Consider the following 20,814-nt stretch of genomic DNA (forward strand, 5'->3'; position numbering starts at 1 on the left):
TATTTTTACATGAAATAACTGGTTGCGATACTACATCAGCCGTTTTTAATTAATTGGTTTTTAAGTAATTCATGTTATAATTGATATATCGATATATAGCATCGCATCGTTATAAAAAAATCGATATATTAATGTAATTTTGTACATCCCTAAAGTCGACATCAATTTTCGTTGCGTTGTATTAATTTTCTGGATTTTCTGTTCTTTCGTTAGTTATTAACCGGATATCCATGTTTAACATTATTCTTTATTTTAAAATATGATAAAATATTATATATTCGGAAAGCTTATTACTTTTTAGTGGAAAAATGATTTAATTGTTTATAACACTTTGTAACCTTTAAAGCAACAAGTATTTAGTCCGAAGCACTGGCGTTCAGTTCTTCACAATTAAACAAAATAAAACGAAAACCACGGCGTCGAAAAAAACTGAAGAAACTTCCCAGTTGGAAGCTGATAACAGATACAAGGTGAAGGTTGGTTAAGTTGTCTTATTTGTTATTAAACATAACCAAAATATTTAGATACATTGTTGTAATTAAATTTGATTTGAAAACCTTACTCAGTAGTTAATTTATGTTATAATAACCATGTAAAGAAATGTTTATATAGACTGATTTATGATTTTGCGAACATAATATTATAAGTACTTTGTACTGGAAAGGATAGAACTATTGGTCAAAGAATAGATTGGGCATGTCTTTGGGCGGGTTTTTCAACACTACTTGCCCGAAAATGAACGAATGAATGAACACAGGCAGTGCATAATTATAATGAAAAAAAAAAATATATAGTTCTGCCCTTATTGTGGGGAAAGAGGATTGTTTTGCTTTTACCAAAAATATTTTAACTTCAACATTGTCAAAATTGTGAAACACATACACTTTATTGCAAAAAAAAATTGTAAGCTTATAAAAACAATGAGCACCACAGCATTTTCATTTGAGGTAAATATCAACAAACTTAAAACATCTCTTTAAATCCCATGTTATTATCTATACTATTATATAAAGCTGAAGAGTTTGTTTGTTTGTTTGTTTGTTTGAACGCGCTAATCTCAGGAACTACCGGTCCAAACTGAAAAATTCTTTTTGCGTTGGATAGCCCTTTGTTCGTGGAGTGCTATAGGCTATATATCATCACGCTATACCCAAAAGGAGCGGGGCAGTAATGGCTAATCTCAGGAACTACCGGGCCAAACTGAAAAATTCTTTTTGCGTTGGATAGCCCTTTATTCGTGGAGTGCTATAGGCTATATATCATCACGCTATACCCAATAGGAGCGGGGCAGTAATGGCTAATCTCAGGAACTACCGGTCCAAACTGAAAAATTATTTTGCGGTGGATAGCACTTTGTTCGTGGAGAGCTATAGGCTATATATCATCTCGCTATGTGCAATAGGAGCGGAGCAGTAATGGCTAATCTCAGGAACTACCGATTCGAACTGAAAAATATTTTTGTGTTGAATAGTCCTTTGTTTGTGGAGTGCTCAAAGTTATATATCATCACGCTATGACCAATAGGAGCGGAGCAGTAATGGCTAATCTCAGGAACTACCGGTTTGAACTGAAAAAATCTTTTTGCGTTGGATAGCCCTTTGTTCCTGGAGTGCTATAGGCTATATATCATCATGCTATAACCAATAGGAGCGGAGCAGTAATGAAACATGTTGCAAAAACGGGGAAAATTATGAGTTTTGAGAGCTTCCGTTGCCTGCGCTGCGTAAACGGTTAAAGTTATGCAACAATGATGTATGACGGGATTGTTTCACTTAAAAGTTCTAAATAATATAACAAAGTCCCCGCTGCATCTGTCTGCCTTAACGTGTTAAACTCAAAACTACCTAACGTATTAAGATGAAATTTGGTATGGAGACAGTTTGAGACCCTGGGAAGAACATAGGCTCCCGGGAAACTACTATTTTTATAACGGAAAACTTTAGCCTGAAAAACTTTATAACGCGGGCGGAGCCGCGAGCAAAAGCTAGTGATTGATATAATTACATCTAAATATTCACCAACTGCACTTTCCAGATGCCTGCAGCAAGTTTTGGTTCAATATCACAAGCTCCCCCAAATGGCGACTGTGGGATAAAAGATGTGTGGAACCATAATTTACATGAAGAATTTCAAATAATAAGACAGGTATATTATGTATCGCTATTGACAAATTTGAATGTATATATTGTTGTTAAAGTCCTCTAAATTCATAAACATGATCAAAATTTTAAATAAAATAAAACTATTTTACGGTTTTTACCATGTTTTTTTTCATGGTATATCACGGGTCGAGCCATGAAGGCTGCAAAATCTGAAATGTTAGGGGAAAATTAAAGTATAAAAAACTACTATAAATACTAAAAATAGTTATATTTTGTTTATACAAAATATATATTTTTAGTATTTATACTATACGCGTTTGTTAGACATTTATATTTGACATATAAATGTCTAACATACGCGTAAACATAAAGAATCATTATGATCTATATTTACTAAAAACTGATCCAAAAACTAAAATGAGAATCCTGATTAAGTTTGTAGGTGATTCAAAGATACCTAAAGCTTATTTTGGTGAATGTTTTACCAATAGTATTAAACTCATTAAAAGAAAGACATAGGTTTAAATTATGAGATAGAGATGATTTGAAATATGAATTTATACCTGTCCTGCCCATCAAAGATAGTTCACATCAAACATGGACTTTGAATAATAATATTTTATAATGTCTGCTCCTATTAACAGGTAGTGCAAAAGTATCACTGGGTGGCTATGGATACAGAGTTTCCTGGTGTTGTGGCACGGCCAATTGGTGAATTCAGATCTACTGCAGACTATCAATACCAACTACTCAGGTAAGGACTAAAATATTAGATAAATTAAAATGCTATTTTTTTAATACTCCATCTTGTAGCAGCTAGAAAATAATTTTCATACACTAATTATTGTAAATGTCAAGCACAATGGTTTATGAATATTTTTTTTTACTCCTTTAAAAAGAATTAACCTTATGTGGTGTCAATGGCAGTTTGAAAAACTTCTGATAATTTCTAGTAATCTATATATATACACTGCATATTGTAAAAAGAGTGATTTAATAACACATAATAATTATATAAGGATTATAATTGGAGTTGTTAGGGTAGTCAGTTATATTTTAGAATTGCATTCCACAAGTAAAATAATCATATAGGAAGATAACCAACAATATCCTTTGTAATCAAAATAATCATGGATACTTGCCATTTTGTAACACCCTGTAAATTTATTAGTTTGAATACTAGTACATAATATTATAACCTCACTAAAGACACCAATTTTAATAATATTTTTAAATTATATTTGTCAAAAAATATATTTTCAGGTGCAATGTTGATCTTTTAAGAATTATACAACTTGGATTAACATTTATGGATGAAAATGGAAAAACACCGCCTGGTTACACTACATGGCAATTTAATTTTAAATTTAATCTACAGTAAGTTTTAGATTGATGACTTCAATTGAAAATAAAGTTAAAAAAAGTCAAATGTCCTAATATAAATATTTTGTTTTAGAGAAGATATGTATGCACAAGACTCCATTGATTTGCTTCAGAATTCAGGATTACAATTTCGAAAACATGAAGAGGATGGTATTGAACCTTTAGAATTTGCAGAGCTGTTAATGTCATCAGGTATAGATTATATTTTATTAATCATCCACCATCACTGAATTCAGATAGGTCAGAGCTTTGGGTTTTAGTTAGTCGGAGGGTTTATACTGGCAAGTCCCACAGGAATAGGTAAACGGATTTCCCCATGTTAAAAAAAAATGTCAAAGCTACTTAAAAAGGGACTTTATTACTTCTGTGTTTTTCTTGATACTATTTTTCTGATTAGATAAACCTCACAGAAAATTTGAACAGAGAAATTTTTTATTCTTATAACACATAAAACATGTTTCTTTGCTTAAAAGAACATTGGTAATTGACAATGTGTATCAGTCAGGCTATCAGTGTGTGTTTTTTTAATGATACATTTCAAATATAATAATGTTATTTAAATGTATCATTAAAATTCATAATTCTCTTTAACGGTGATGCCCACACTATGTAGTCTGAGATTATTTATTCCACCTTGATGTTTGTATAACTTGTAATTTAGTATTCATATAGATACCAATATTGTTTCAGGTTTAGTACTAATCGACAACATTAAATGGTTAAGTTTTCACTCGGGATATGATTTTGGTTACTTACTTAAATTATTAACAGACCAAAATTTGCCACAAGATGAAAATGACTTCTTTGACAGCTTGAGGATGTACTTCCCAACTGTATATGATGTGAAAGTAAGTATTTCATAGTCACTTCCAAAAGTAGTTCTTAAAAAAATATAATTATTTCTAGTTTGCTTAAAATGCTGTTCCATATTTTTTATTTGTTTACAGTATTTGATGAAGTTGTGCAAGAATTTAAAAGGTGGCCTCCAAGAAGTAGCAGATCAACTAGAGCTGCGGCGTGTTGGTCCGCAACACCAAGCTGGGTCTGATTCCCATCTCACAGGAATGGCATTCTTTAAAATCAAAGAGGTTTGTAAATAGATTAAAAATATATTAAGTTAATATTTATAATATTATATTTAATTTAAATGCCATAACAGTATTCTCTAGATGCCCCTGACCCCAGGGCACTGCATCTATCCTCCTGGAGTGTCTATATCACAATTCATATACAACAAAAAAAGATCTCATAAGTACTTTTTCAACAATACAATACCAATCCCTATCATAATATATCATTACTATGTACCATGTTGTTTTAAATCTTACAGATCTTCTTTGATGACAACATAGAGAGTTCAAGTGGACATTTATATGGACTGGGTGCTCCATTTTCTGTAAATGTTAACAACTTTCAAGATAATGGAGAAAATGGGAATTCATCTTGATCAGGCGAGTCCGCGTGCGTGACCAGTCTCACGCCGCCGCCTTCGCGACTGTATCATCTCACAGAGTGAAGATTCACTTCAGTGTGGTGTGTTGTACATATTTATATTTAAGAACTAGATTTTAAACACGTGATTATTATGTTTCCTTTTTGGAAGTAATATTATGTTGTATAAGTTATAATTTGTGACAAAAATTACAATGCATTCTGTAAATGGAATTGTAAAATAATTATGGAAATGAATTGGACAGATATATTTATTGATGTATACATTATTTTAAATTACTTTTAGAAATATTGTTCTTAAATCATAATGGCAGCGTCACCGCCCTTTTAATATTCAGTTTTAAATGATGACGGCATCGACATCAGGCATACTTTGTAGTGCTACATGTACTTTGGATGGAAGTTCTAATGTTGCAAATCTCAGCTTATTTTTGCGGCCAAGTCCTATACTTGCATGTTCTCGTCGAATAATGTGTTACTTGGAAAAATTATTTCAATAATATACAGCACCTGTACTAAATATTCCAAATCATGTGAGCCTTAGGCGCCAAGGGCAGATTTGGTATGTAGTCTACTATGGATATCTAAGGAATTCACTTTATTTAAAATTGTTATTAAATTATCCATATTTGATGACTATGATTGTTGTTTCTGCCATTTGGAAGCTGTAATTTGAAGTTCTGTCCAACTTCGTCAATCGCAATGAAAGCCCGTCCGCCCACCAAAGTAGCATACAACAAATTATGTCGGAATTAGTTAATGCTTCTTTAGGTTTTCATACTCGGTATTTAATGAAAATTAGACACGAAATATATTATCTGCTCTATGCCGTTTACTGTGAGGCAGAGCCTAATTACATTGTTATTTCAGTTTATTTTTTTTTAAATAAGAAACCAAATGCTGTGAAACCCTTTTACTACGATTTTAAATGGACCTAGGCAAAAACGCGTCTTGAACGTCTTAACAAATTAAATGTACTATGCTCCAATTTTCTGTTATTATAATGCGTGTTATGTATGTATTTTTAAATTATGTTACATCATAGTATTATTTATAAATACATTAATTTAAAGGAAATCATCATCTTATAATTTAATCAATCGATGAAACGAAGACTAGGCATCAAGCTTGAGATTGTGTATTATTATGTCATAGGGGAGCGAATTTACTTAGTTTTGAAGATACATTAATTTTCCGCCTTACAGAATCCCTAACAAATGTAACTTTTCTGATCTATCAGAAATGGCACAGGCCAGCACAGTTAGTCGCTGTTTACTTGTTTTGCCAACATGTCACGTACCTCCCTTGAAGACATAGGATTTATGTGAAATAGCACGCATGTATAGATGGCATATTAAATTTAGCGTGATATATGTATGAAAACGTAATATATCAAGACGTAGGGATGGACGATAAATGGCGTACTATGCGGCAAATGGTTTTAAATCTGTTCGTATTAATTGGGTTTTACTGTAGTGTAATGCTTTCTATACTTGTTTATTCAGTGGCTTATTTCAATAAATATGTTCGCCTTACAGGGTGCACAGACAGGATGTATGTATGTTAGTAACGAAGCTAGATTTATTATTGATCTAGGTATTTAGAACTATTTAGTATCGTGAATTTGTGCACAATATACTATCTACAGTACACATAGTTCATTTTAATATTTGGTTTCAATTTACGAATCTTTCTGTCGTTGTCGTCAGTACAATATTCAATATATTGTATTTATTAAGCAGCAGTTAAAACGCTAAACGTGATGCTCCATGTGTTTCAGTTGTACAATACCGCGTACCCAACTGTAGTTTATTAAAATTACTTGGTAATCATTATTGGTTTCGTCAAACAGCGTTCAGGGCGGTGTGTGACATTTTCTATATTACTAATTTACATTACAATGACCAATGTCGCATCGCCGTCCTGCACCGTCCGTTGTTTGACCAAATCATTAAGGCCACGTTTCGCAACAACCTCGTGGATTGATACCAATATTGCTATCTTACCAAGTTGATCATTTCGTTTTGCGCATCTATTATAATTAGGTAACTGTTGCCTAATAAATACGTGTTGTTTAAGCATAAAGTAGGTATTTTATGGTAGGTATTCTTAAAATTTTATTAAATTTATTTTACTATTATTTTATAAGTTTATACATTATTTTGTAAAAGCATAAAACATTTTCAACTTTTTTTGACTTTTATTGATTACTAGGTGTTACTAGCGGATTCGTCCGAGTTTTAAGCCTTTTCCACAACGAAAGTCTCTAAATCAGTGTACAAATTTATAGCGTCATCTGCTTAAAAATCCTTAAAATATTTAATTGATTCGTACAGAAACAAATTACAGGAGGCCAAGAAGTAGCCTAAATGTTAGTCATGTTCTATAGATGTGCCAAATTTCAATCTATTCAGCGGTTACTGCATTTACTTCTAACATCCAAACCATTTTTATAGACCTTCCCATTTATAATATTAGTATGAATAAGATAATTATTTAAGAAATTAATGGACATTTCATAAAGGGAATGCTTCGATTTAATTACTCGGGCAATTATCTTTCCAAATTATTTCACTCTTTATCGTAATTTTTTTTTTTATAGGTGATCTAGCTTAAAACTATCATTGAGTCCACCTTTCTTTATAACATATAATAGCCACGCTTCTGCTTTTAAAAAGGCGCGGGGCATGCATCCGTTTTTCAGATTCTGAATTGCGATTTTGGATTCAGCATGCAAAGCTCGATGTATAAGCCCGGCTTTTTTCTGTTCAGTATAAATCGGCTGTTTGAAGCAATTGTGCGGTCACAATTATTTCAAACAATAAACTCGACCCCTATTACATGATATCTAGAGTAAAGTTGGTAAAATAAAGGCGTGTTACATCTGAATTACACCTAACATATTATATACCTTGCTTAGTGCTTACTCCACAGATGTATTAGTCTACCCCTAAAATGCGAATAAGGCATCATGCTATGTTATATGAACTTTCTCGAGATAGAAAATAGCGCACGTGTTATGACAGTATTTTTACGATTTGTACCAAACATCCAAATGAATTCTGGAGCTTCTGCGTTTTCTTCTAACATCTATATGTCAACAATTACCTAAAATAATAACATAGGCTGTGCGTTATAACCTGTGCCAGTAAGGCGGCATTTTTAAAATTTGAGCTTTGACAAGACGTGAGTCGTCCATTGAAATGAAAATAAGTTGTCATATACCTTTCGTTAAAATCCCGTAATAATCATATCAATGAATCAGATTAATTTATAACCTACTCTTCTTGTAAAATAAGAAAACGTTCATTGTAATTTTGCATATAAGGTTATAAAGTTTCAAAGGGAATTATATTGATTTTTATGACAACGACGCCGATGCAGAACGAAGATCACTTTACTAAAGATAATATTTTACGACATAAGGTAAAAACATCTTTAATATTTTTTTACATTTCGAGTGAAACCAATTAATTACTTGCGCGAAAATAATATTACGGATTTCAGATGCCAACAGCCAGTTTTGGTTCAATTTTATCAAGTACATTAAAAGAAGATTGTGCTATTAAAATGTATGGAATCATAACCTCCACGAGGAATTTCATGTTATACGGCAGGTAGTTCAGAATTATTGTATTCTCGTGCATCCGTATGACTAATAATACAAATATATATTTTTATAAAATTCATTCTTTAAAATTTATATTTCAGATAGTACAGAAATATCATTGGGTAGCAATGGATACAGAGTTCCCTGGGGTAGTAGCTCGTCCCATAGGTGAATTCAGATCTACAGCAGACTATCAGTATCAATTGTTAAGGTAACTAATGTCAAATATTAAGTGTAGTTATAAAAATTAAGAATATATTTTTGAAAGACCTATTCTATCCAGATGCAATGTAGACCTACTCCGGATAATACAGTTGGGTCTTACATTTATGGATGAAAATGGCAAAACTCCTCCTGGATGTACAACTTGGCAATTCAACTTCAAATTTAATTTGCAGTAAGTTTATTTCTGAACAATATGTGATATTTGCTTGAATAATATTATTGATGCATTATTGACACTGTGTCTTACATGCACCATCAAGCAATCTACTGTTTATCAAATGTGCTGAGTGTTGTTTTGTATGCAGTAATTTTGCCTTGTGGATATAACATATTGTTGTATAAGTAAAATTATCTGATAAAGATATCTACCGTCAGTATTAAAATAAATGTTAAAATTATTTACCAAACTTAGTAACTTTTGTTAATTATGGCTAGCTAAATGGCTCTCCTTTAAATCACATGCAATACTAACCCAGTGGGTTTTAAGTTGTGCTTATTAAGAGAGTAAGAAGTGCTAGAATATTTTAAGGTTTTTATGGGATGGATAAAAATAGTTAGATTCTTATGATATAAACTGTACTTTGATATTATCAGGGAAGATATGTATGCTAAGATTCAATTGATTTACTACAAAACTCTGGTCTTCAATTCAGGGAGCATGAAGAGCATGGTATAGAGCCTTTAGAGTTTGCAGAACTTTTAATGTCTTCAGGTATTGTTGATGTAGTCATGTTCAATATATATTCGCAGTAACTTCTATACATTCTAAAATAATAAATTATTTTTAGGTATTGTGCTAATGGATAACATAAATTGGTTAAGTTTTCATTCTGGATATGACTTTGGGTATTTACTGAAGCTTCTGACTGATCAAAATTTACCACAAGAAGAAAATGATTTCTTTGACAGTCTAAGACTGTACTTTCCTACTGTGTATGATGTTAAAGTGAGTATGCATTATAAAATCAAGTAAAACATATCTATACAAAAAATAAAATTAAATACTTAAATTGGCTTTGACACAAAAAAATCCTTTTAAAAGTAAAAATATAGATATGTTTGTTTATCCTTTAACTTTATTATTTTAATCCAACCAATGTCGTTATTGGGACCACTAAAGAAGTATAAATATCTCTCTAGACTGGGGTTTCATTTTAGAGTGGGAGCCACACTCTGAAGTAATTTGTACTTAATCCAATTATATTTGAGCTTTTACAAATTGTTCATATAACTTGATAATTCTGTCACCAGATATAGATTAACTTTAATTTGTTTCCATTTTGTTGAATAATAGATACGGTACTTGTACAGGTATGTCCTTTACTAATGTCTTCTTAAGCAATGATTAAAAAAGTATAGGTTATAAAAAAGGCAATTACTCTACTTCTTAATTTATTAAAATATAATAATACCTTTTATTACTTTCTTTTCAGTACTTGATGAAATTATGTAAAAATCTTAAAGGAGGACTTCAGGAAGTTGCAGATCAATTGGAGATAAGAAGGGTTGGACCACAACACCAAGCTGGTTCTGATTCTCATCTTACTGGCATGGCATTTTTTAAAATAAAGGAAGTTAGTTTATAAAGTATACATATTACAACGCTAGTTAATAAACTGAGCTAAATCGCATCTGCGACATGCGTAAAAACTGTAACATTTGTGCACCGACATCACTTTATTATTCGTGTGTGTGTGTGTCGATTTATATAAGGCTGATTCTTAATTCTTATAAACCATTTTAACCGTTACCCTTAGATCCATAGCAAAAATTTATTAATTGAAAAAAAAAAGACAAGTTTACAGATTTATTTTGATTGGCCTATTTTTATCACACGTAGTTAACGGTTGGAATCAATGACGTTTTACAAATAGACGCGTCATGCACAAACAAAATGGCACAAAAAACAGCGCACTATTTGCTAGTCACGTACCTATACATATAATTACAAATTGGCTCGAAGAAGGAATAAAAAGCATTCGTTAGAAAGGGATATATATATACATCGACAGTTACGTAACAACGTTAGTGCCGCACGCTCATGGGCCATCAAGTCGGGCAATTACCTTGCTTTCATAAAAACATCTTAGGTTGGAATAGTTTATTGGAAGCGGGCGATAGTTGGCTAAGTTCATCGCGATAACATTCTTTTATATGCGTAAGTTCAACGACAATGTAGTAAAAAATATTTCGGCTTCGTATCATGTCTCTACTTGAGTCAATACGTAGTAAGCATACGTAATAATCTGGCTACATATATCATAACGTGACAATAGGTGTTTACCCGCCATGGATGGAAACTAGATAAACGCGTAATGGGAGGAGCAATTATGCACCTAACAAGGAAGCAATTATGTCGGTAGGAAATAAATTCAAGCTACCGGAGACTGATGTTTTTAGTCACTCTAGAAAACTTGTACTCAGCAGTCATGTTACAATGATTAATTTCCCATCGAATCAGCTGGTATTAACGACCTTCCTATTCTTTATTGCAGATTTTCTTTGATGGAAACATAGAAAGTACCAGTGGCCATTTGTATGGATTGGGAGCTCCATTCACAAATAATGTTAATAATTTCCAAGATAATATTGACAATAACAGCTCGTCCTGAAGTGAAGGATACAACACAGTGATAAGTGTTGCAATTCGTGGAGGAATGATAATTAATATTTTGTACCTGATTATTTGCAAACAATTACAATATTTATATAAACTGTGATAAACCCGTATATGCTAGCTAATAAATTTGCCTGAAAATAATGTTTTATGAATAAACATCATTGTTTGTAGCTATTGTTTTTAATATACCTAATTGCCCCTTGTATAAACTGTACGATGTGGTCAATTTCTCGCATTCGAGAGTTGAGCAAATAAATTAAAATGTCGAGCAGGCGGTATATGGGCGAACGCAGGCGACGTGTATGTCATAATCGGCTAAGATTAAAGATCTGAATCTTGTTGCTAGTGATATTTTACCATTTTTATTTATGAGCCAATGTTATTGACAAAGAGATTTATAATATACTAGCTTTTGCCCGCGGCTCCGCCCGCGTTATAAAGTTTTTCAGGCTAAAGTTTTCCGTTATAAAAGTAGTAGTTTCCCGGGAGCCTATGTTCTCAGGGTCTCAAACTGTCTCCATACCAAATTTCATCTTAATACGTTAGGTAGTTTTGAGTTTAACACGTTCAGACAGACAGATGCAGCGGGGGACTTTGTTTTATAATATATTTTTTAGAACTTTTTAAGTGGATCAATCCCGTCATACATCATTGTTGCATAACTTTAACCGTTTACGCAGAGCAGGCAACGGAAGCTCTCAAAACTAATAATTTACCCCGTTTATGCAACATGTTTCATTACTGCTCCGCTCCAATAGGAGCGGAGCAGTAATGAAACATGTGACCAATAGGTCATAGCGTGATGATATATAGCCTATAGCACTCCAGGAACAAAGGGCTATCCAACACAAAAAGATTTTTTCAGTTCAAACCGGTAGTTCCTGAGATTAGCCATTACTGCTCCGCTCCTATTGGTCATAGCGTGATGATATATAGCTTATAGCGGTCCACAAATAAAGGGCTATCCAACATAAAACGAATTTTTCAGTTGAAACCGGTAAAAACTGCTTTCTGCACTTCACTCTTTCTTGCTTTTGAATAGTGGAAAGAAGTTTACTGACCCATCTTGCACTGACCTTATTCATTCTGAAATGTTCATGCAGGATTCTAAGCACTGTAGTTTTGGAAAGCCCAGTCATTGCTGATAATTCTCTAGTCTTCAGTCGTCTGTCTTCCAGTACTTTCTCCTCCTCGTGTAATATAATGACAAAAATTTCAAGTCTCCGATTCATGTAAAGTGGGTAGGCCGAAATTTTTTGGACCTTCGTAGTACGTGAAGCGTAGATCGCCGTGTCGTTAGCGAAGAGCGCCATTATAGTTTAGTAATATTGCTTGTATAAAGCGAGATGAGAATAGAGAGAACGCAGCCATGCGGGACTCGGGCGGTACTGTGTGTCGGAAAGAGAGTGTTCTTTCCACGCGATATTTGTAACCGCGATTCGACACAAAGTGTTCAAAGTTCTTTTTCGTATGAAGTATTTGCTATTCTTAAAATTGAAAAAAGTAAATAACTATTCTTATGTCTAAGACCCCGTTTACGTAGACGAGGGGCGCCGCGCACCGCGTGTAGCATGGAGACTTGCGACGTGTTGGATGTTTTTTCCGTTTACGGTGCGGCGGCGCATACCGCAGGTCTTGTCATCGCACGCGAAAACACAAACATGTGGCAATGTACAATGTTTATAAAGATGTGAAGGAAAAGTGGCAGTGCCCGCCGCTGCCCCCGCAGCGAATGCACTAGTGTGGCGCGGCACAGCACACAATGGGAAGGGATACTCGATCAAACTGACTAGTTTTATGTTGGCGAGAGATGGAAGGATACGTGTCGCAACTTGCAATTAAATTACGGAAAATTGGAACTTATTATTTCTGCATGTTTCATGTTAAATAACGAAAATAATAAGTTAACGTAAAGGCATGCAGCGCATTTATTTAAAATTGTTATATTTTCTCAGTAGATTAGTATAGATCGTTTCATCCAAGAAGACGCGCCCTACTATGCATCGATAGTCGGGGAAAGTGTAGTACCGCAATAGTGACAGAAGAAAGTAAAGGATTATCCATCAAAATAATGGACAGTTGTATCAGTTACCACTAAGGAATTTAGTTGCTCGGACTTTTTTATTTGGGTGGACTAATAGGTAGCTGACCCCGGCGCGTATATTACGTGTTGCGTGTGGTACAACGAAAATTTCTTACAAAATAGGTACTATAGTCCAGTCAATTTAGACATTGACCCTTGCAAAAATTCCCAGAAAGCTGAAAATTTGCAAAGATGTTAGGGACACCATTGTTATGAAATTGTGAAAAGTCCCCATCGATCCCATGTCTGCAAAATTTTTTATTTAAGGTCAAAGGTTGCAAAAATGTTTTTTTTTAATTTTTCAGCGAAACGGTTAGTTTCATGATGAAATATGTCAGAAAAAAATTGTAGGTCATGCAATTATCTACAAAATTGTCTTTACACATTTTTTCATAACTCTAACCATTTTTGAGAAAAAACAATTACAAAATTTTCTTACGCTGTATTGTCTATAATATGTACATGTTTCCACACCACCTATGAGGTAGTGTACCTAGCGCGTTTTTTTAATGTGGTTTCCCCGGTAGGTCTATTCCACGGTCTATTACAGTAAAATTTAATGAATGTTTGGTTATTCTTCTTCCTTTCAGTCGTTGTACTCTTGTCAGAGTGCTCGTTGTCGATCAGGTACAGCTCGAGCGACAAGTTCCGTTATACTTGGTTATAAACATATTTTATTCATCATCATCGTCATTAATTATTTCTTCTCATTCCCCTCCATCTTCTTCTCTCTCTCCATTTTCTTCTTCTTTCTCATCTTCTTGAGTTGACGTAAATTGTACTAACAGCGATACATCAGTTGTTTCGTCGTTGATGTGAAAATCTTCTTCTATTGGAGATTCAACATTTGAACACGATTGGCCTTGACAAGTGGTGCACGCTAGTGAACAAAATAAGCCTACTTTTTTGCAGCCGTATCTTGAGTTACACCCCTTTTTGCAGTTGCAAAAAATAGAATTAAGGAGGTTTTCTGGTGCAGGTGGAAGAAGCATGTGGATTGGTTCCAATAACCGAGACTTATTATGAATGTTTGACAAAAATTGTTCAAACGTTAGCAGAGAATATTTTAAATAACTACGTGTTTTCACTACGAAGGAATTTCCAAGACTAACTGTGATTCAGGTGCGACCTCACAAAAACAGGTAAACGGAACGGCCACGCGAACAATGGAATGGCACATGGTCCCTTAAAATTAGGGACTCCGTTTTCTTAACATCATATTTTCAGAATTATCGGTCAATATGAATGTATTAGTCACGCAGACTTAGTTTTACTTATATTACAAGCCCAATGATATCATAGGCAGCTTAGACATGCTTATTATGAAGAATGCAGCGTAAGAAAGTTCTGTAATTGTTTTTTCTCAAAAATGGTTAGTGTTATGAAAAAATGTGTAAGGACAATTTTTTAGATAATTGCATGATCTACAGTTTTTGTCTGACAATTTTTTTCATAAAACTAACCATTTCGATGAAAAATTCGAAAAACACATTTTTGTAACCTTTGACCTTGAATAAAAAATTTTGCAGACATGGGATCGATGGGGACTTTTCACAATTTCATAATAATGGTGTCCCTAACATCTATGTAAATTGTCAGCTTTCTGGGAATTAATGCAAGGTTACCCCTATTTTTGGGCTAAATTGACCGGACTACTAGGCAATACGTGTTAGCCGCGTACTGTATGTATACTACATAGTAGTTTAATTATTGTACTGCATTAGTATAATTTGTACATATTATAATACGACGGCCCTTGCCCCGTCCCAGTCTGAATACGATAAACTCGACAACTACCCAACAGATTTCAACAAAATTGAGTATAGAAATAGTTTGAGATCCTGGGAAGGACTAGGAGTCTTCATAGCATGCGAAAAAATATATGGGGGCATATATTTGGCGAGAAAAAAAAATCGCGCGGGCAAAATAATGTATTATATTGTGCTATTTAAATTTACTTTGTGAAGAATAGTAAAAGTAAAACAACTGTTAATGTTCTTTATTCACTTTATTGCGAATTATAAAATTACTTGCAAAAACTTGAGTATGTCTTCAGTTAAAAATTTGTCAAAAGTGGACAATGTCGCTATAATTATTAAATTTATTATGCGATTTTCGTCACCAACAATTTATTGACAATATTTTGAAAGTGATTGTTACATCGCGCGGAAATAATCAAAGGGCACACGAAGTATTCTTATAATAAAATAAATATTACTATTTTCGCACATAATACTTAAATGTATCACCTAACATTGTTTCATTGACATGGAACCAGTCTCCAAATTGACACAATTCGGATTCACTAGAAGTTTTATTTATGTAATTATACTATTGCTAAATCAACAGTATCGGAATCACATTAAGATAAAAAAGTTACTAGATTTTGTTCACGGTTCTACTGGGGCGTTGATTATAGCGTATGCGCGGTGCCAAATCTCATTTCTTCTTCTTCTTGTGTTTCTGAGCAGAGTCTAGGGCGCCATCAGCCTTACGTTTGCCAGCATTGGTTCCCTTGCCAGTAGCATTGCCTCCTGGTGTATTTTGATTAGCGTTGCCACTCTTTTTCTTCTTCTCTGCACGTTCTTTTTCCTCTAACTCCTGATTCTCTCTCTCAATTAAAGTAATCAGTGTATTACACCTATAAACACAATAAACCATTATTGTAAATATTTGTCACACACATTTTACAATTTAATTTTTATTCGACTAACTGCCTCTGAGTCGTAGTTGTATTACGGTAATACGTCAGTGCTGAGGTCTCGGGTTCGGCCCGGGTTGGGCAAAGTTATATGGGTTTTTTTTACTGAATACGTGTTTGGAATTTTTGTTTAAAGTCGAAATATAATAATTAAATAATAGGTATAGGCCTATATAAATAAAAGAATCACATACCGGCGCTGTAATTCAACAGCTGTACGAGATTTCAAAAACCAGTCAAAACGAAATTGTGGTGCGGCATGCACGGCTGCGCGGAGTTCTTCGTAAACATTTTCTTTGTCGAATCCCAATTTATGCAGCATGCACACCAAAAACCTGTACAGTATAGATAGTACATATTAAACCGATTCAATGTTGCAATTTACTTAAATTTTGATAGATGAAAAAAACATTTATTATATTTCAATAAAAGTGAAGGATTATTTAATTACCTATCCTCTTCTTCTACGTAATTTTTCCCTTATTCGTTCCGTACAAAATCCTAAGTTGATGAAATGGCGCACGGTAACGAGCCATTTTTGCATCCAAGGCTTTCTTAATTGAAGCTCTTCTCTGGATTTTTGCCTCGCCTCTTTCGATTTGTCCCATTATTCTGTCAATATCTTGTAACTCATGACATCTTTCCCAAAAAACGGCGGAATACTCCATGACCTGAAATATTATTTTTCTAATTATTTATATGTGAGGTTGCGACTTATTTTGCTAATATTTATAGTGCCAAATATAACACATGCCTCTTCCGGTGTCTTTCCTTCAACATCTTTTGCAATATTTTCAATATCATCTCTGCCATATTTTTCATTGGCCTTTATAAACTGATTAAAATCACGCTTTGTCCAATTTGTAAAACCTGCAAATATTCAATTAAAATAACCCATTGATGTCGGGTGTTCAATATCTAGCCATAGTCAGGGAAGATGAAGGTCAAACTACAATAATACAAGATTAAAATATTGATGAGACAGCCACGCGCCTCTTCAGAGTGCCATGGAAAATAACTTTGTCAGAGGTGTTTCTGGTAGTACGGCCACAAGAAAGGGGCAACGATGGTCAATAAATTATATGTTTCACATATATGAGCGTACCTTGCGTAAGTAACTGCTCTTTCTCTTGTATTTCTTCTTCAGTGAGCGCTTCTGCATCATCTATCTTCCTTTGTTCTTCTCGCTGAATTTTAGCTGCATCAGGGCCTAATTCTGGGTTACGAGGGACCTTGTATCTATGTATAAAAACGATAATCAAACACAACTCGAGATGTCGAACAGTATGTTGGCTAGCTATTAGGTGAGAAAGCACATTGAGCGAGAGATAAAGGCGTGATAGGTGTCAATTGAGGCCTAAGTAACGAGTTATGACTTTCAACCATTGTCTATTAGAACAATGTTTTTAAAGCATGTTGCCCGTTCTACTAAGTTAACGAAAAAAAACAAATTTAGGCAATTCTTGAAATCAGCTGTAGCAAAAAAGAAAAAAATATCAGTGAATGTTTTAATCTACAGCCATTTCAAATTCGGAAAAAGTAACAGTTATTACAAGCGGTGCACGTCACCATGGTGCGGTTGAAGGTCCATACAAAACAAAGTAATTTTTACCTATTTAATTTTCCTATGTAGTCTTTCTGTGTCTGTATAGACAACTTACCCCAAAGTTTTACGATAATGATAAATTTCTTGATCCAATAGTTCGAAAAGTCTCGGTGGGAAGAACTGAAAATCTTGAACAATCGGCTGCTTTGGTGGTCGCGGGGCCTGTAAATTAATAGCAGTAGTTTACGAAATGAAAACAAATATTCTTTTAAGTAGTAATAATATATTGTGAAAAACTACATGACAACTAATGGTATGATACTTATGAAGCAGGATGAGAAATTATAATTAATAAATAACAAATAGTCTTCCACACTACATGTGTACGATTATATAATATAAATAATAAAATAATGCTAATGCCAGTATAAAGAGCTAATTATTAATAAATTTAAATAAATGGTTAGATGATAATGTGTACAATCCGTCACAGTCGCCGCCAGCCTTCGCTTTTAGCTCTTTACACTTATTTACCTGTACCTTTGGCGCCTTCGGTTCAGAGACGCGCAATGCCTCTCTGAAGTAAGCATCCACTGCGTAATTGGCTTTACGTTCGCGTTTTGGAGGTTCTATCCAACTACCGATTGGTATCACTTTTTGTTTCTCTCTGTAATCTTCGCCTAAATACAAAAGTTAAGAAGTAATTAGTTATTATAGTATTCTTATAAACTTAGTTTAGCACTTAACATTCTTTTATGAAATTCGAGCGCGTATTTTTAAGTTCGCTTCACCAAAATTAATGCATAAAAATATTCCACACGCCGTAATTATGCGATGCTTAAAGCATTAAATGGCATATATATAAATTATACTTTTATTCATGCCACAAATTCTGTAATTTATGGATATTTTTAATAATTTGTTGAGATTTCCTAAACTTTTGTAGAGTTGATAACATCTTTTCAAATATTTATAATTTTTTTCTATAATCATTTCGTCCCTTTTTGGCTGATTTGCATACTCGATAATATTTTTACTAAGTAAACTGATGACTTCAAATGCTCTTATGCAGCCCCGGATCTAGAGGGGGGCAAGCCAGGGCCCGTGCCCCAGGCGGCGAATTTAGAGGGCGGCAAATTCAAACTTGTCAGACGAATACAAAACTCATAATTAACGCAACTTTGACTACTGAGACATCCAGTACATTACACATATAAATTATTCCTGAGATTAGCCATTACTGCTCTGCTCCTATTGGGTATAGCGTGATGATATATAGCCTATAGCACTCCACGAACAAAGGGCTATCCAACGCAAAAAGAATTTTTCGGTTTGGACCGGTAGTTCCTGAGATTAGCGCGTTCAAACAAAGAAACAAACAAAGAAACAAACTCTTCAGCTTTATATAATAGTATAGATTTCCCGCGGGGCGCGAAATAATGATGATGACAAAAGTAAAAATATAGGTGGTCGGGGCGGCATTATCCAGATTTTGCCCCGCCTCCAAAAAATTCAAGATCCGGGGCTGCTCTTATGAAGTTATTCCCAATTACCGATGCGAACTTAAAAATTTTTCATTGTGTGATAGAAGCGGTAGTATTTTTTTATTTAAACCGTAAAATATAAGCAATTTTGTTATAAAACCTTCAAACTGATACACCGAATCTGTGGTGGCACCAGGAGTGTCCATTGAAAATGCACGCAATGAAGATTCCCCGAGGCTTTCCAACTTTTGTTTTAATTCTTCGGTCTGCATACACAAAAATAATTAATGATTAAAAAATATGTAAAGTTTTAGAATTGAACTTTTAATATTTTAATTTTTTTTATAAGCTGGAATTATTGCAGATGTGTTTTGGTACCTAATATTTCTTTTGTGCTTTTTAAAATTAGACCTTGACTTCTCCTTTGGCTAATATAGTGTCAATATCTTCATCAGTAATTTCAGAGTCTTTAGACGAGAACACGTGATTGGCCCCATGTCTAATCATGTTCAGCATTTCATCTTTATTGAGCTGATTCTTGGTGTCTACCAAACGACCTGACTGTATAACTAGTTTGTCGAGTCGAAGTTTCACCTCTGCTCGTTCTACTATTTTTTCCTCAACTGTGTTGTCTGTGATTAAACGGAAAACTCGTACCTGCGATGTGAAAAATATTATTTGACTTTCGTAATTATTGGAAACCATTTATAGTGTACTTTGACTTAATACATATTTTCAAATTACTTGTTTGGTTTGACCAATTCGATGCGCTCTGTCCATAGCCTGCAGATCCATTTGAGGGTTCCAATCGGAATCATAAATGATAACCACATCAGCTGAAGTGAGATTTATACCGAGACCGCCAGCGCGTGTGGATAACATAAAAACGAATTTCTCACTACCCTCCATGTTGTATTCTTCAATTTGCCTATTTCTATCTTCGTGAGGCGTTTGACCATCTAACCGACAATACTAAAAAGAAAAAAGAATATAATTATCTTCCTATTTTAAAAAAATTAAAAAAAGAGGTTCAGTATTTGTCCCATATTATTCAATTGTATGTATATGTATGTATGTCTGAGATTTTCTCAGACTACTAGTCTTATGTTTATTTTCAGAGATGGTTTTAGTATTTTGGAGTTGGTGCCTAATGTAAATTGAACTTTTTTGTTATTTCTATTCATATATTTACTTTGTTAAGCTGGTAATTTAAATTACTCCATAAAATATGTTCGCCGTCAGTTTTCTTTATTTGTTAAAATATTTTCTTCATTATTACCACTTAGTTAACATATTCAATTTTAAGAAAAGTGTATTTAAACTAGTGCTCCATTTGTGTTTAACAGAAATCATACAGATATTAGTATATTACCTTATACTGCCTCCACAGACAGTAATCTTCCAGTATATCCAACATTCTTGTCATTTGAGAGAAAATAGCACTCTTGAGCCCTGCTCCTTAGTTTTGGGAGTAACTTGTCCAATATAGTGAGTTTCCGCAGTTGTAGACCAAGTGTTCATCGGTGTGTATGGTGGTCCTGGTTCAGCGCCATCGAACAAGTAGGGTGATTGCAACACTTGCGGAGCTGCATCAAAATGTTTGCAGCC

The 20,814-nt window shown here is 33.8% G+C and overlaps 2 protein-coding genes and 1 pseudogene across 3 annotated transcripts; 2 read left to right on the forward strand and 1 right to left on the reverse strand.

Moving 5' to 3' along the window:
- Window positions 1–17: 17 nt before the first annotated feature.
- LOC119188547 (CCR4-NOT transcription complex subunit 7-like) lies at window positions 18–7,127 on the forward strand (the record flags this gene model as incomplete). 2 transcript variants are annotated; one of them, XM_037444996.1, is given in 8 exon segments in its annotated part: window positions 18–476; window positions 2,035–2,145; window positions 2,747–2,856; window positions 3,366–3,479; window positions 3,559–3,677; window positions 4,176–4,333; window positions 4,433–4,573; window positions 4,816–7,127. In XM_037444996.1, coding segments are annotated over 7 exon segments (870 nt in total). In that variant the 3' UTR covers window positions 4,933–7,127.
- Window positions 7,128–8,444: 1,317 nt separating this feature from the next.
- LOC115448975 lies at window positions 8,445–11,562 on the forward strand (annotated as a pseudogene).
- A 3,902-nt stretch (window positions 11,563–15,464) lies between these two features.
- On the reverse strand, window positions 15,465–20,664 carry LOC115448971 (chromatin-remodeling complex ATPase chain Iswi; the record flags this gene model as incomplete). The annotated part of the gene is given in 12 exon segments (XM_037444998.1): window positions 15,465–16,116; window positions 16,371–16,511; window positions 16,628–16,658; window positions 16,661–16,847; window positions 16,931–17,046; window positions 17,282–17,415; window positions 17,838–17,944; window positions 18,263–18,402; window positions 19,367–19,472; window positions 19,618–19,863; window positions 19,951–20,178; window positions 20,579–20,664. Coding segments are annotated over 12 exon segments (1,692 nt in total). The 3' UTR covers window positions 15,465–15,914.
- Between the last annotated feature and the right edge of the window lie 150 nt (window positions 20,665–20,814).

The sequence above is a fragment of the Manduca sexta genome, unplaced genomic scaffold (genome assembly GCF_014839805.1).
Source record: "Manduca sexta isolate Smith_Timp_Sample1 unplaced genomic scaffold, JHU_Msex_v1.0 HiC_scaffold_105, whole genome shotgun sequence".
NCBI classification, from domain to species: domain Eukaryota; kingdom Metazoa; phylum Arthropoda; class Insecta; order Lepidoptera; family Sphingidae; genus Manduca; species Manduca sexta.